Source organism: Entelurus aequoreus, linkage group LG22 (genome assembly GCF_033978785.1).
Source record: "Entelurus aequoreus isolate RoL-2023_Sb linkage group LG22, RoL_Eaeq_v1.1, whole genome shotgun sequence".
Taxonomy (NCBI): Eukaryota; Metazoa; Chordata; class Actinopteri; order Syngnathiformes; family Syngnathidae; genus Entelurus; species Entelurus aequoreus.
The window spans coordinates 40,988,743-41,002,527 of NC_084752.1; the positions used below are offsets into that span (position 1 = coordinate 40,988,743).

The 13,785-nt window shown below is 41.5% G+C and overlaps 1 protein-coding gene across 1 annotated transcript in view; it reads right to left on the bottom strand.

Annotated features, from left to right (window-relative positions):
* The window catches only part of LOC133639733 (oocyte zinc finger protein XlCOF22-like), a 31,568-nt gene that overhangs the window by 1,873 nt on the left and 15,910 nt on the right, over window positions 1-13,785 (bottom strand). Inside the window, exon 4 of the mRNA XM_062033316.1 lies at window positions 9,007-9,204. Within this exon, the coding sequence (XP_061889300.1) occupies window positions 9,007-9,204 (198 nt within the window). The remainder of the gene's footprint in view (window positions 1-9,006; window positions 9,205-13,785) is intronic.

Consider the following 13,785-nt stretch of genomic DNA (forward strand, 5'->3'; position numbering starts at 1 on the left):
TTTCCACCACCTGGCTTCTATATTTAGTGGTCGACACAACAAGGCGATTCAATTGAGCTAAAATCTGCTCGTGTGGGACAAGAAGTCATGCATATACACAAAATAAATGATCCAGTTTACTTTCAAAGTAGAATATTCTGTTTAAGGTGGATGGTATTCTACACTTTGAAAATACCTAATGGACATGAAGTCCACTTGTCAAAGGTTTTCAGACCTAATTTCACCTCCTTGACACAAATGGACGAAGACATGCTGATTCTAAAAGACCCAAAATTAAAGAATCATATAACAGGCATATCCCGGTCAGCTATATGGGGGCCTGTACTTCAGCGTTGTATTAAAATGGCCATCTCTAACATTAAAGTGAGTGTCGCCAACACTAGGAAAATGTGTGGAGGAGAATTGCAAGTAGCCGAACCAAAGGTTGTGAATAACTGACAAGAGGCTCACTTTGTTCATGTAAGTCTGCTGTGGAATTAACATGCTCAGGTGCTGAGAGCCATGCACAGAGTGAAACCTCTTAGTCCAGTTTAAAATCCAGAGACCAAGAAGGAAACACACGGAACACACAAAGCAATTTATTGATGACAGCAAGAATTGAGTTATTAGGTTTATTTTCATTTATATCAGTCCCGGCCTACGATTACATGAATATTTTAATGCCTCTGGACATCGTATTTAATGCTTTTTAATACCCTTTAAGGCCTTAATTTATGCAAAGTCCATTAAATGCCTGTAATGCTTTTTAATAACCCACAGAAACCCTCTTATATTTAAAAAAATGTGGTCTGATCGATACAAAAATTTACAGTAACAATACCAAGTATAATATCAGTATAAAGTCGATACAGTGGTTTGATCAATTGTTTGTATTATATATATTTTGATGATTTTGTGATTGTTTACAGAAAATAAGTCTTTGGACACAGGAAGACTTTAAGGGCATAAACCAAATTATTTTATTCAGAGCCATCCTGTTTTTTTTTCTTATTCGGGTTATTCAAGTCATGCAACCACATGCTACTTTGATATCTTGCACTTCCGCCCACTATAATCTCTATAGCTTAGGCATCGATCTACATTTCTGCCAGTGGATGCTCGGACGGGCAGTAAATCTGACGCTACTTTTCTGAGCATGTGTGGTTTTTGCTTGGTGGTGACTCACCACTGGTTTCACATTTCAAATGCAGTATTAAAGGCACTACCTAATCCACTTTTTATTTTTGATATAATGAAAACTGTTCTTGTTTTATTTTTGATGCTAAGAATATAGTTTTATTTTAACTTTCTCATATTAATTTTGAAATAATTGTATATATATATATATATATGCAAAATACGATAAGGGTATCGCAACTGGCTCACCTTTACAGGTACTCGCCCCTGCACCATCTGTGAGCCTGTGGCCTCGCTCTCTTCATCTCTCCTTCCATCAAGGCACCGGCGGGACTCTGCATGGCAGGGACGTCCTCCTCCCTGAGCCAAAACTAAGCTTGACCGCATACCTCAACTGGACATGAGTTGGTTGGCATCAGCAGATTCTCAAATGGGGACCCCCCCGTCATCAACGTTTCGTCGAATTAAGCCCATGACGCTTCGGAGGTGCTCGACGGCAGATCCAGCGTCCTGGATCTACCCCCGCTGAATGCCACCCAACTCTATGTCCCTAGTCCTTCAGTAGGTCAGCTCTGCCATCGCACCTTTCTTTGTAACCAAATCCAGCGCGATGCTTCCTCTGCCCTTTTAGTGGTGTTGGCTACCAGCCGCTTCCTAGCCAGCCCCTCGATCCCTAGCAGTCCGAGTGCTCTCCAGAGCGACCGCCCCGCAAAGCCTCTACAGCCCACCTCCACCGGTAGGTTCCAGGCCTTCCATCCATTGTGCTGGCTCTCGAGGATGAGGGTTTGGTACTTCTTGAGCTTGCGTTCGTACGCCTCCTCCATCCTCTCTTCCCAAGGTACTGTCAGCTCGATAAGCACCACCTGTTTGGTTCCTCTAGACCACAGAACAATATCAGGTCTCAGGGTAGTGTGGGCTATCTCCTCTGGGAATTTGAGCTGCTTCTTCAGGTCGGCCCGCATCTCCCAGTCGTTTGCTGTGGCCAGAACTCCTTTGTTCCTCCCTCCTGCTGCTGCGCTTTCACCTGCCCTGACGAAGTGGATGAAGCGTGGCCCATTTTCTGAGCATGTGTGGTTTTTGCTTGGTGGTGACTCACCACTGGTTTCACATTTCAAATGCAGTATTAAAGGCACTACCTAATCCACTTTTTATTTTTGATATAATGAAAACTGTTGTTTTATTTTTGATGCTAAGAATATAGTTTTATTTTAACTTTCTCATATTAATTTTGAAAAAATTGTATGTATATATATATATATATATATATATATATATATATATATATATATATATATATATATATATATATATATATATATATATATATATATATATGTGTGTGTTTTCATCTCAAACATGGTATGATGGCAAAATGAACATTGATTACTATTATGCATGCAAAGAATGCAATGAACTGTATAGCATTCTTAAAATGTAAAACTGTTGTCGTCATTATTAAGTGGTTTGTCTTTTTTATATTGTTCATGTATTGTTGGCAGGTTGAAAACAGCTTAGCGGATTTGTGTGGAGAAACCACCATTTAAACAGCACCGTATAATAATCATCAAAAACGCATGAGAGACAATTACTTTTTTATGTGATCACACCACACAGCACATAGGGCTGTGAGCGCACCTGATTTTATTAGCACACACAAATTGGCTTGCATTTTAGCTCTGCAGGTCAGCCTTCAATAATGAAAACAGGTGTTTAGGAAATAAAAGACAATTAGGACAAACGCAATAATAGAGGGCACAACATGTATAATTAAACCTTAATTAAGCAAAAATATTGCTCCGGCCAGGCTGCACCAAATGATAATATAAATCAATTTAATCAAGTCAAAATACAAATAAGGCAACAAGAGAAGTATCCCACACTTCTCTTTTGTAAAGTAAATTTGTACAGACGATATCGGCATCTCCATCAACTATATGGTTTGCCTGAGAAGCTGGACCGGACAAAATATATATATATTTTTTTAAGCAAAAATATCCATCCATCCGGCGGAGGAAACTCATTTCGGCCGCTTGTACCCGTGATCTTGTCCTTTCGGTCATAAACCAAAGTTCATGACCATAGGTGAGGATGGGAACGTAGATCGACCGGTAAATTGAGAGCTTTGCCTTCCGGCTCAGCTCCTTCTTCACCACAACGGATCGATACAGCGTCCGCATTACAGAAGACGCCGCACCGATCCACCTGTCGATCTCACGATCCACTCTTCCCCCACTCGTGAACAAGACTCCCAGGTACTTGAACTCCTCTACTTGGGGCAAGATCTCCTCCCCAACCTGGAGATGTAACTCCACCCTTTCCCGGGCGAGAACCATGGACTTGGACTTGGAGGTGCTGATTCTCATCCCAGTCGCTTCACACTCGGCTGCTAACTGATCCAGTGAGAGCTGAAGATCCTGGCCAGTTGAAGCCATCAGGACCACATCATCTGCAAAAAGCAGAGACCTAATCCTGCAGCCGCCAAACCGGATCCCCTCAACGCCCTGACTGCGCCTAGAAATTCTGCCCATAAAAGTTATGAACAGAATCGGTGACAAAGGGCAGCCTTGGCGGAGTCCAATCCTCACTGGAAATGTGTCCGACTTACTGCCGGCAATGCGGACCAAGCTCTGACACTGATCATACAGGGAGCGGACCGCCACAATCAGACAGTCCGATACCCCATACTCTCTGAGCACTCCCCACAGGACTTCCCGGGGGACACGGTGGAATGCCTTCTCCAAGTCCACAAAGCACATGTAGACTGGTTGGGTAAACTCCCATGCACCCTCAAGGACCCTGCCAAGAGTATAGAGCTGGTCTACCATTCCACGACCAGGACGAAAACCACACTGTTCCTCCGGAATCCGAGGTTCAACTATCCGGAGTAGCCTCCTCTCCAGTACACCTGAATAGACCTTACCGGGAAGGCTGAGGAGTGTGATCCCACGATAGTTGGAACACACCCTCCGGTTCCCCTTCTTAAAGAGAGGAACCACTACCCCGGCCAGCCAATCCAGAGGTACCGCCCCGATGTCCATGCGATGTTGCAGAGTCTTGTCAACCAAGACAGCCCCACAGCATCCAGAGCCTTAAGGAACTCTGGGCGGATCTCATCCACCCCCGGGGCCTTGCCACAGAGGAGCTTTTTAACTACCTCGGCAACCTAAGCCACAGAAATAGGAGAGCCCACCACAGATTCCCCAGGCACTGCTTCCTCATAGGAAGATGTGTTGGTGGGATTGAGGAGGTCTTCGAAGTATTCCCTCCACCGATCCACAACAGCCGCAATAGAGGTCAGCAGCACACCATCCTCACCATACACGGTGTTGACAGTGCACTGCTTCACACACCCCCCTGAACGGCGGATGGTGGACCAGAATCGCTTCGAAGCCGTCCGGAAGTCGTTTTCCATGGCTTCCCCAAACTCCTCCCATGGAGCAGACAGGTAGCGGCATGGTAACGTTAGCTGTGGTGCTAGTGGTAATACGAGAGAAAGAAGGTGCCAATCTGGTAACAAATGAAGGAATAATTAATTCCCAAGACAAACAGCAGTGAGTCCATCATCTGGCAGTGGTTTGGCTTCAAGCGGGTAGATGGTGAACAAGTATGCTGCAAAAGCGTTGCTACAAAAAGTAGTAGCACTACTAATGTGTAGCATCATTTGAAAAGTCACCCGCTAGAGAATGAGGAGTGCTTGAAACTCTGCATGTCAACATCTCCGTTCGGTGCCACACCCACAAAATGCCCAAGCAACCATTTCCAGATCAACAACGTATGAAACAAATAGTCAACAACAGAAGGAGATAACGTCCGCAGGAACCTACCACATAGTGAAGGACATACACTATTTGATTTCCTATTATGCAGCTCATTTTTATTTGACACTTATTGAAATATCTTGTGTGACATCATGCACAAAAGTGCACTTTATTTGTTTTAAACTATTGTAGTGGCGTTCTGTACAAAAAGCGCACTTTAATTTAGTGTTGTTTTGATATGTCATCTTAGTGACATCATGCACAAAAGTGCACTAATAGCTTGTTTTAAAATGTCTCTGACAATCTTGCACTTTCTGTTTTGAAATGACATGAATGTTTGTGTCACTGCTTAATAACTGTTTAATAAATACACTTTTGCTAAATTGACTTAGTTGTGACTTCCCTCTCTGTATGAAAGTTTAAAAGTAGCATATATTAATGCAGTATGAAGAACAATGTTTTAATGTAGACTAGGGATGTCCCGAGCCAGGTTTTTGCACTTCTGATCCGATACAGATGTTTTTGCACTTCCGATCTGATACCGATACTGGCCTATCCGAGCATGTATTAAAGTTTAAAGTTATTTAGCCTACTTAGTTGTGATTCATGTTGAAAAGGGTTTTAGTACTCTTGATAAAAACTAGCCAGCTGAATTAGGTGAGTTTGAATAATGGTTGGTAACAAGAAACTGACATGTTTATTCAAGGATAAACACAAAATAGACACAATTATACATGACAAACAGAAATGGCATCATTGAACAGTATAAAGTGCAAATAATGCTGTAAACATTATTAAAAAAAGCAAAACACACAACCTGAGTGGGATAAAATGTCTATAACTCAGCATCAATACTTGCTCTTGAACAAGTGTAAACTTAAAAGAAAAAAGATCTACACAATCCCTTCAATTGTTTGCCCCCCCCCCAGACTGCAGTCTGAGCACAATGGGGAGATTCTTTCTAACAAAGACGAGCACTTCAAGATGCTCAGGTGTCAGCCTGCTCCTGTGTTCATCAATGATGAGTGAGGCTGTGCTAAAAAGCCTCTCACTCTCAACACTGGTGCAAGGAGCACTGAGGAACTTGGCTGCTGTTGCTGCCAGGGCGGGTAGTCGAGACTGATTGTCTCTCCAGTAATGAAAAGGATTGCTCTAACGCCCAGCTGGAGGCTCACTGAGGTAGCTCTCCAGCTGAAACAGTGCCCCTGGGGTGATCTGCTGCTCAGATGGAGCTGCTGTGCAGCTCTCCTCCAGTATCTCGTCAAAGTAGCTGCCGAGGCTGCTGGTTGAGCTTCCAGCCTCCATTCCTGGTGTTGGCCTTGCTGTCTCAGCCTCAGCCACACCTTCTCCAGAGGGCGTGGTCTTCAGTTCTTGTTCCATTTTCATCACCTCTACCTTTAGTGCCTCCTTTGCCTGATCCAGGTTGGTAGCATTAGTGAAGAACCTTAACATTTGGATCAAATGTAATAAAGATATATCAATTATTTTATATTGTTTCAGCCAGTCTCCACATATTCATGTTCAATGACAACAAGTAACACACAAAATAGATCACAAATGATCAACAGTGACATTCATTTCCTCACCCATCATATAACTGAAGGAAAATAAGAATAATAACAATAATAATAAAAAATATTATAATAATAATAACAATAATAATACATTCCCATCACCTTATATCTATGAAACATTAGGCTACTGAAATACTGACAAAGAAATAAATGCCAGCTGTAGAGTAAAATATTTTCAATATAGTACTGAAGCTTATAACATGCTCAAATAATTATAAAGCACTTACTTGTCTTTGTAGCGTGGATCTAGCATTGTTGCCACGGCATAGAGGGGTTCAGTTTCCACATGGTCAAAACGAGTAAGGTGGCCTTCATGGTTTGAATCCCTCTGTGTTCTTCGCTCTCACTGTCTAGAAAGCGTGTCAGGACACGGACAGATGGGATAACATCGGCTGCTGTGGCGGAGGCGTCGAAAGCCCACTTTACTCACGAGAGATAACGGCTCATCATCCAGAATTATTTCCTCGGCAATGACTAGTTATCCCCTGGGCTTTAGCACTGTTCAGTGGGAGTATGTCACGCTTCGCCAACGTTTCTGTCAGAGTTAGTTGGGTAGGACCTTTCTTTTTCTTTTCGTCAGTTTTCTTTAGAAATTCTTCATATTCTTTACGGTGGGATTTCGCTAAATGCTTGATCAGATTTGTTGTATTAAAATGTCTTACAACTTTACCACCACGCTTGACTTTATTGTGGCATGTTTTGCACTCCACCTCTTCATCTTTTTCGTTTTGTAGGGTAAAATAATCCCACACAGCTGACATTTTTACCGGTAACTTCCGCTCGCCTTTCGGAACCATGAACCGGCCTCCCTTTCCGATTAGGACGGTTAGGACACAGACCTGTGGATGTGTTGAAGGTGTGCTGGCAAATGCGGAACGGAAATTAGGGAGCAGCAGAAAAGTGGAATGTATTATTTAAATTGGTGCGTTGGAAAACACGGACCGGAATTAAAAAAAAAAACTGGATCTGGATCGGCATTTTCCCATGCCTTGCGGATACGCATTTTTTGGCAAATATCGGTGGCCGATCCGATCCAAATATCGGATCGGGACATCCCTAATGTAGACACATAGAATCATCATACTGCTGTGATTATATGCATCAAGTGTTCATTCAAGGCTAAGGCAAAATATCCAGATATATATGGTGTATCGTGACATGGCCTAAACATATCCACATATATATGGTGTATCGTGACATGGACTAAATATATCCACATATTTATTTATTTATTATTTATCATATATATGGTGTATCGTGACATGGACTAAATATATCCACATATTTATTTATTTATTATTTATCATATATATGGTGTATTGTGACATGGCCTAAACATATCCACATATATATGGTGTATCGTGACATGGCCTAAACATATCCACTTATATATGGTGTATCGTGACATGGCCTAAACATATCCACATATATATGGTGTATCGTGACATGGCCTAAACATATCCACATATATATGGTGTATCGTGACATGGCCTAAACATATCCACATATATATGGTGTATCGTGACATGGACTAAACATATCCACATATATATGGTGTATCGTGACATGGCCTAAACATATCCACATATATATGGTGTATCGTGACATGGCCTAAACATATCCACATATATATGGTGTATCGTGACATGGCCTAAACATATCCACTTATATATGGTGTATCGTGACATGGCCTAAACATATCCACATATATATGGTGTATCGTGACATGGCCTAAAGTTTAGGCCATGTCACGATACACCATATATATGTGGATATGTTTAGGCCCTAAACATATCCACATATATATGGTGTATCGTGACATGGCCTAAACATATCCACATATATATGGTGTATCGTGACATGGACTAAACATATCCACATATATATGGTGTATCGTGACATGGACTAAACATATCCACATATATATGGTGTATCGTGACATGGACTAAACATATCCACATATACATGGTGTATCGTGACATGAACTAAACATATCCACATATATATGGTGTATCGTGACATGGCCTAAACATATCCACATATATATGGTGTATCGTGACATGGCCTAAACATATCCACATATATATGGTGTATCATGACATGGCCTAAACATATCCACATATATATGGTGTATCGTGACATGGCCTAAACATATCCACATATATATGGTGTATCATGACATGGCCTAAACATATCCACATATATATGGTGTATCGTGACATGGCCTAAACATATCCACATATGTATGGTGTATCGCAATATGGCCTAAAAATATAGAGATATTAATAAAAGGCCATATCGCCCAGTCCTAGCTAGAATGTGATTTTTTTATCTATTTTTTATATATCCACCGTTGTGTCTTTTATAATGATTGTGAACGATAGAACAATTCCCCCCAAAAAAGTGCAGTTCCCCTCTAAATTCCAATGATTAGATTTAAGACTTGAAGTGTATGAGCATGAAGTGATGAAGCCTACTTGGATGAGTCTTCTAAGACAAAGTGAACAGTCCAGTTGTGATGGATTGAATGCCCTGAGAATAAAATGATATGTGCTTACTTGGACTGTGATGAAGCTGTGAGGACTCAGGTGCTTTGTCTTCATGCTCTTCAGTCTTCACAGAGACAACAGTCAGTGGAAACTTGCTGACATCATCCTCCTCCTGCCCTACAGGACACCCTCCCTCCTCTTCCTCTTTCATGTGGGGGGGCTGTGGATCCTCCTCTTCCTCTTTAATGTGGGGGGGCTGCTGGACGTCTGTTGGGTAAATAAGTAAATAAGATAAATGATAAGAGATAAAGAGAGAATATAAATAGTTTTGGACTGACACTGTTAACACAACGAGAGTATTTGTGTTCTTATGTGTGTTGTGTTAAAAGTGTGTAGCAAAACAACCAATAAAAACACAGGAAATACCACCTTTTGTCCTAAAATTAATTAAAAAGTGGTACAGTGAGTACAAAAACAGACTTGGAAATTTGATGGGGGTCAATTTGAAAAGTTTTATAAGTACGAGACAGCATTGATTGAGGCATTCTTAACTTCACTGATGTAAAGTGTGTAAATATTGAGATTGTCATTGCCATAACTTAAATATCATGGAAATTAAAAAAAATCTAATTCCAAAATCACTTAAAAAAACATTCATGGTATGTTTTTGTTATCATGCAGAATACTTTTGGGTGGTCATTTTGTTGGCTGGGCCAAAAGGAACTTTTACCAAAAACATGTTTTACTATGTGGTGTTCTATGGAGTATCTCCATCAACAATTCCTCTTTAGGAATAGGAGACCATCTACAACACGCTGACAGAAAGCCAGTCACCTTTATGTTCTTTTACTAATTCAAGTGTTGAATCACCGGAGTGCTCGTATTTTAATTCTCCGCGGTCGTCCGGCCGAAAGGGAAGAGGATTAGCAGTCGTTTTTAAAAATGACTTTAAATGCCGTCAGATCCGCCTGCAATCCTCCTTTTCAAGCTTCGAACTATGCATGTTTGAACTGGGTCTTTCTGATGTCGTCCTGTGTGCCGTCGTCTATCGACCACCCATGTACCAAAAAGACTTTATAAATGACTTTTTTGAATTTCTGGCGGAAAATCCTGCCCAAATATGATCGTGTCCTTATTGTTGGTGATTTTAATATTCACACCTGCTGCCCAGACGAACCTCTATCCAGGAGCTTCCTGAATTTCATTGACTCATTTAACTTTGTACAGTCTGTGTCTGGTTCGACACATGAACGTGGGCATACACTAGACCTCGTACTGTCTTATGGTTTTAATGTTGACAATGTCGTTGTTGGTGATGCTGTGTTTTCTGATCACAGTCCTGTTATGTTTAATTTAGGTTTTGATCCTGATGTAAAACCACTTGCCGTGCGTCATGGGCGTGTTATTAGGTCTGACACGGCAGCCACCTTCTCCCCTTTATTCACTGTGTCCATGCAGAGTATACCACACTCTGAACAATTGATGTGCTCTTTTCTTTCCACATGTTCTGAGATTCTGGATAGTGTAGCGCCCCTCAGAGCTATACGTCCAAAGCCAATACAGGAGCCTTGGCTCAATGAAACCACACGCACAGCTTGGCGTGAGTGGCGAAGGGCGGAGCACAAGTGGAAAGGGGATCACTTGGAAGTCTCTTATCAAATTTTAAAAGAAAACTGTCAGAATTATCAAAGTGTGGTTAAAGCTGAGAAAACAAAATATCTGTCAGACCTAATTTCAAATAGTATTAGCAAGCCACGTGTTCTTTTTAAAACTATTAGTTATGTTCTTAATCCGAATCCAACCACTTTACTGGAGATGACAAGTGAAATTGTGAAAAATGTATCTCCTTTTTTAACGACAAGGTTGCTTCTATTCGGGCAAATCTTTCTCGTTCTCCATTGAGTTTTAAATTGGCCACTCATTGCTCGGCTGTGTTTTGTCAGTTTGAGCCTGTGTTTATGCTTGAGCTTACAGGAATAGTTGACAAACTAATACACTCGTCCTGTCCCACAGACCCAGCCCCCCCTCGCTTTTTTAAAGAAATCTGGGACACTATTGACTTGTCTGTTAGGGACATCATCAACAGCAGCTTGATTTCTGGCTGTGTCCCCTCTTTTTGTAAAAGAGCTGTTGTCGAGCCTTTGATTAAAAAAACAGGTCTTGATCCTACAAGTTTGTCAGATTATCGGCCCATTTCCAAATGACCTTTTGTGTCAAAAATTTTGGAGAAATATGTTTTGGCGCAACTGCAGCATTTTTTAGATGAAAATAGCACTTTAGATCCATTTCAGTCTGGATACAAAGCTTTGCACAGTACTGAATCTGCACTTTTAAAGGTTTGTAATGACTTGCTTTTAATGTCTGATTCTGGCAGCTCTGCCATTTTAGTGCTTTTAGATCTTACAGCTGCCTTTGACACAGTCGACCACACAATTCTTTTAGACCGCCTGAGAGACTGTGTGGGTGTCAGGAGGACTGCATTAGAGTGGTTCAGATCCTACCTGTCAGAGAGGTCTTTCTCAGTCAGGCTGGGGGACGCCACCTCTTCTTCTGCTCCGCTTTACTGTGGTGTCCCCCAGGGATCTATTTTAGGCCCCATCCTGTTTTCACTATACAGTCTCCCTCTTGGAGAGATTTTTAAGAGGCATGGAGTGTTCTATCACTTTTATGCAGATGACTGACAAATTTATATGCCAATTTCAAAAGGCCACGGCCCCCTGACAACCCTTCTCAACTGTCTATGCCACGTCAAGGCTTGGTTAGCCCAGAATTTTTTAATAATGAATGAGGGAAAAACGGAAATTTCAGTTTTTGGTCCGGCCCTCACTGACTTGGGACCATTGCAAAATGATGTGCGTCCCAAAGTCACCAGTCTTGGCGTCACTATAGACAGCGATTTTAAACTTGACAAACAAGTCAATGGCGTTTTAAAATCGTGTTTTTATCATCTTCGTCTTTTAGTAAAGGTAAAACCGTTTTTATCTTTTAACCTTTTTGAACAAATGGTAAAAATGGTAAATGGTTGTACTTGTATAGCGCTTTTCTACCCCTTTTTTTAAGGAGCCCAAAGCGCTTTGACAGTATTTCCACATTCACCCATTCACACACACATTCACACACTGATGGCGGGAGCTGCCATGCAAGGCGCTAACCAGGACCCATCAGGAGCAGGGGTGAAGTGTCTTGCCCAAGGACACAACGGACGTGACTAGGATGGTAGAAGGTGGGGATTGAACCAGCAACCCTCAGATTGCTGGCACGGCCACTCTCCCAACTTCGCCACGCCGTCCCCTGTTAGGGGAGAAGAAGATGCTTTTATTTCAAGTGGCCCGGACTACTGCAATGCACTTCATGCTGGCATTAGCCAAAAAGCTCTCTCCCGGTTGCAGTTAGTCCAGAACGCGGCAGCACGACTTTTAACAGGGGCCAGGAAACGCCAGCATATAACTCCAATTCTTCAGAGTTTGCACTGGCTCCCTGTTCATTTTAGAATTGATTTTAAAACCTTGCTGTTTGTTTTTAAAGCTTTACATGGACTGGCACCTCAGTATATCTCGGACCTCATCCAAATTTACACTCCTACGCGCGCTCTGAGATCCGAGAGCCAGCTCCAGGTCGTGGTGCCCAAGACCAGACTTAAATCCAGGGGAGACAGGGCCTTCTCTGTGGTCGGCCCTAAGCTCTGGAACACTCTGCCCCTCCATGTTCAAACTGCTCCCACAGTGGAGTGTTTTAAGTCTCATCTTAAGACCTACTTTAAGACCTCTTTGGCTTTTAACACTACGTGAGTTGTGTGGTCCTCGGTTGTCCTCTTGTGTTTTTTTTATCAATTTTGATTTACTGTTTTAATTGGTTTTTCCCTTTAAAATCGTTTTTAATCATATTTATTTTTATATTGTTTTGATATTGGTTCTATATTTATTTATTTTTTGCTTTTATTCAGTCATTGGGGGAGCTAAGGATAATATTTGATTATTGTTTTTAATATTGTTTTTAATATTGTTGTGCAGCACTTTGGAAACATTTTTGTTGTTTAAATGTTTTATATAAATAAAGTGGATTGGATTGGATTGACTACTTTGGTTATTGAAAATAAATGTTTACTTTCACTTATTGTTGCATGTAAGTCAGAATCAGGAAGTGAAATTATAACTTTAATTAGATTTGATTACAGTGTAAAATATAATTGGTGAGTGTGTGAGGTTGTGTAAACATGTTGATACAGGTTTACATCTTCTTGGGGACTGGAACACAGATATGTCCTGAAAGGATGCACCCATTTTTAAAACCTTCACTAAGCTGTGCCACCAACATTGTCTCACTTAGCTTATTAAGCAAACTACCAAGGTGAGTGAGTCCTTTTAAACCTTCATAGACCTCGTTGTTACTTCTGACCCGTCTAAGATCTCCACAAGTGGAACTACTGTATGCGGCTTAAGTGATCATTCCAGGATTTTCTGTACCCATAAAAAACATAGAACTGAGGCTGAGGAGTTCCGGTGACGTCACCAAGCTGAATGGCAGCTTAGAGTAACATCTCCCCCGTGAGAAAAGTTATTTCGCCCCGTTAGACCGTAAAAAGCCACATTTTTAGATAATCTTTGAAAAAACAAAAGGGGCAAGAATGGGGAAAACCAGAAGAAATCGAGGAAATATTGTTGCAGAGCCTGTAAATGAGGAAAGCTCTGTGTCCGAACAGCTCACCTGTAAAGCTACAAGATGGCGGTGCTAATGCTAACCCTCGCTCAAAGGAGGCGGACGCCAAAGGTTTAGTCCAAGTTCTGGAGGAGATTCGGGACTTCCGAAAAGACATAAAAGAACAGCTGAACGATATTAAATCTGAGCTCA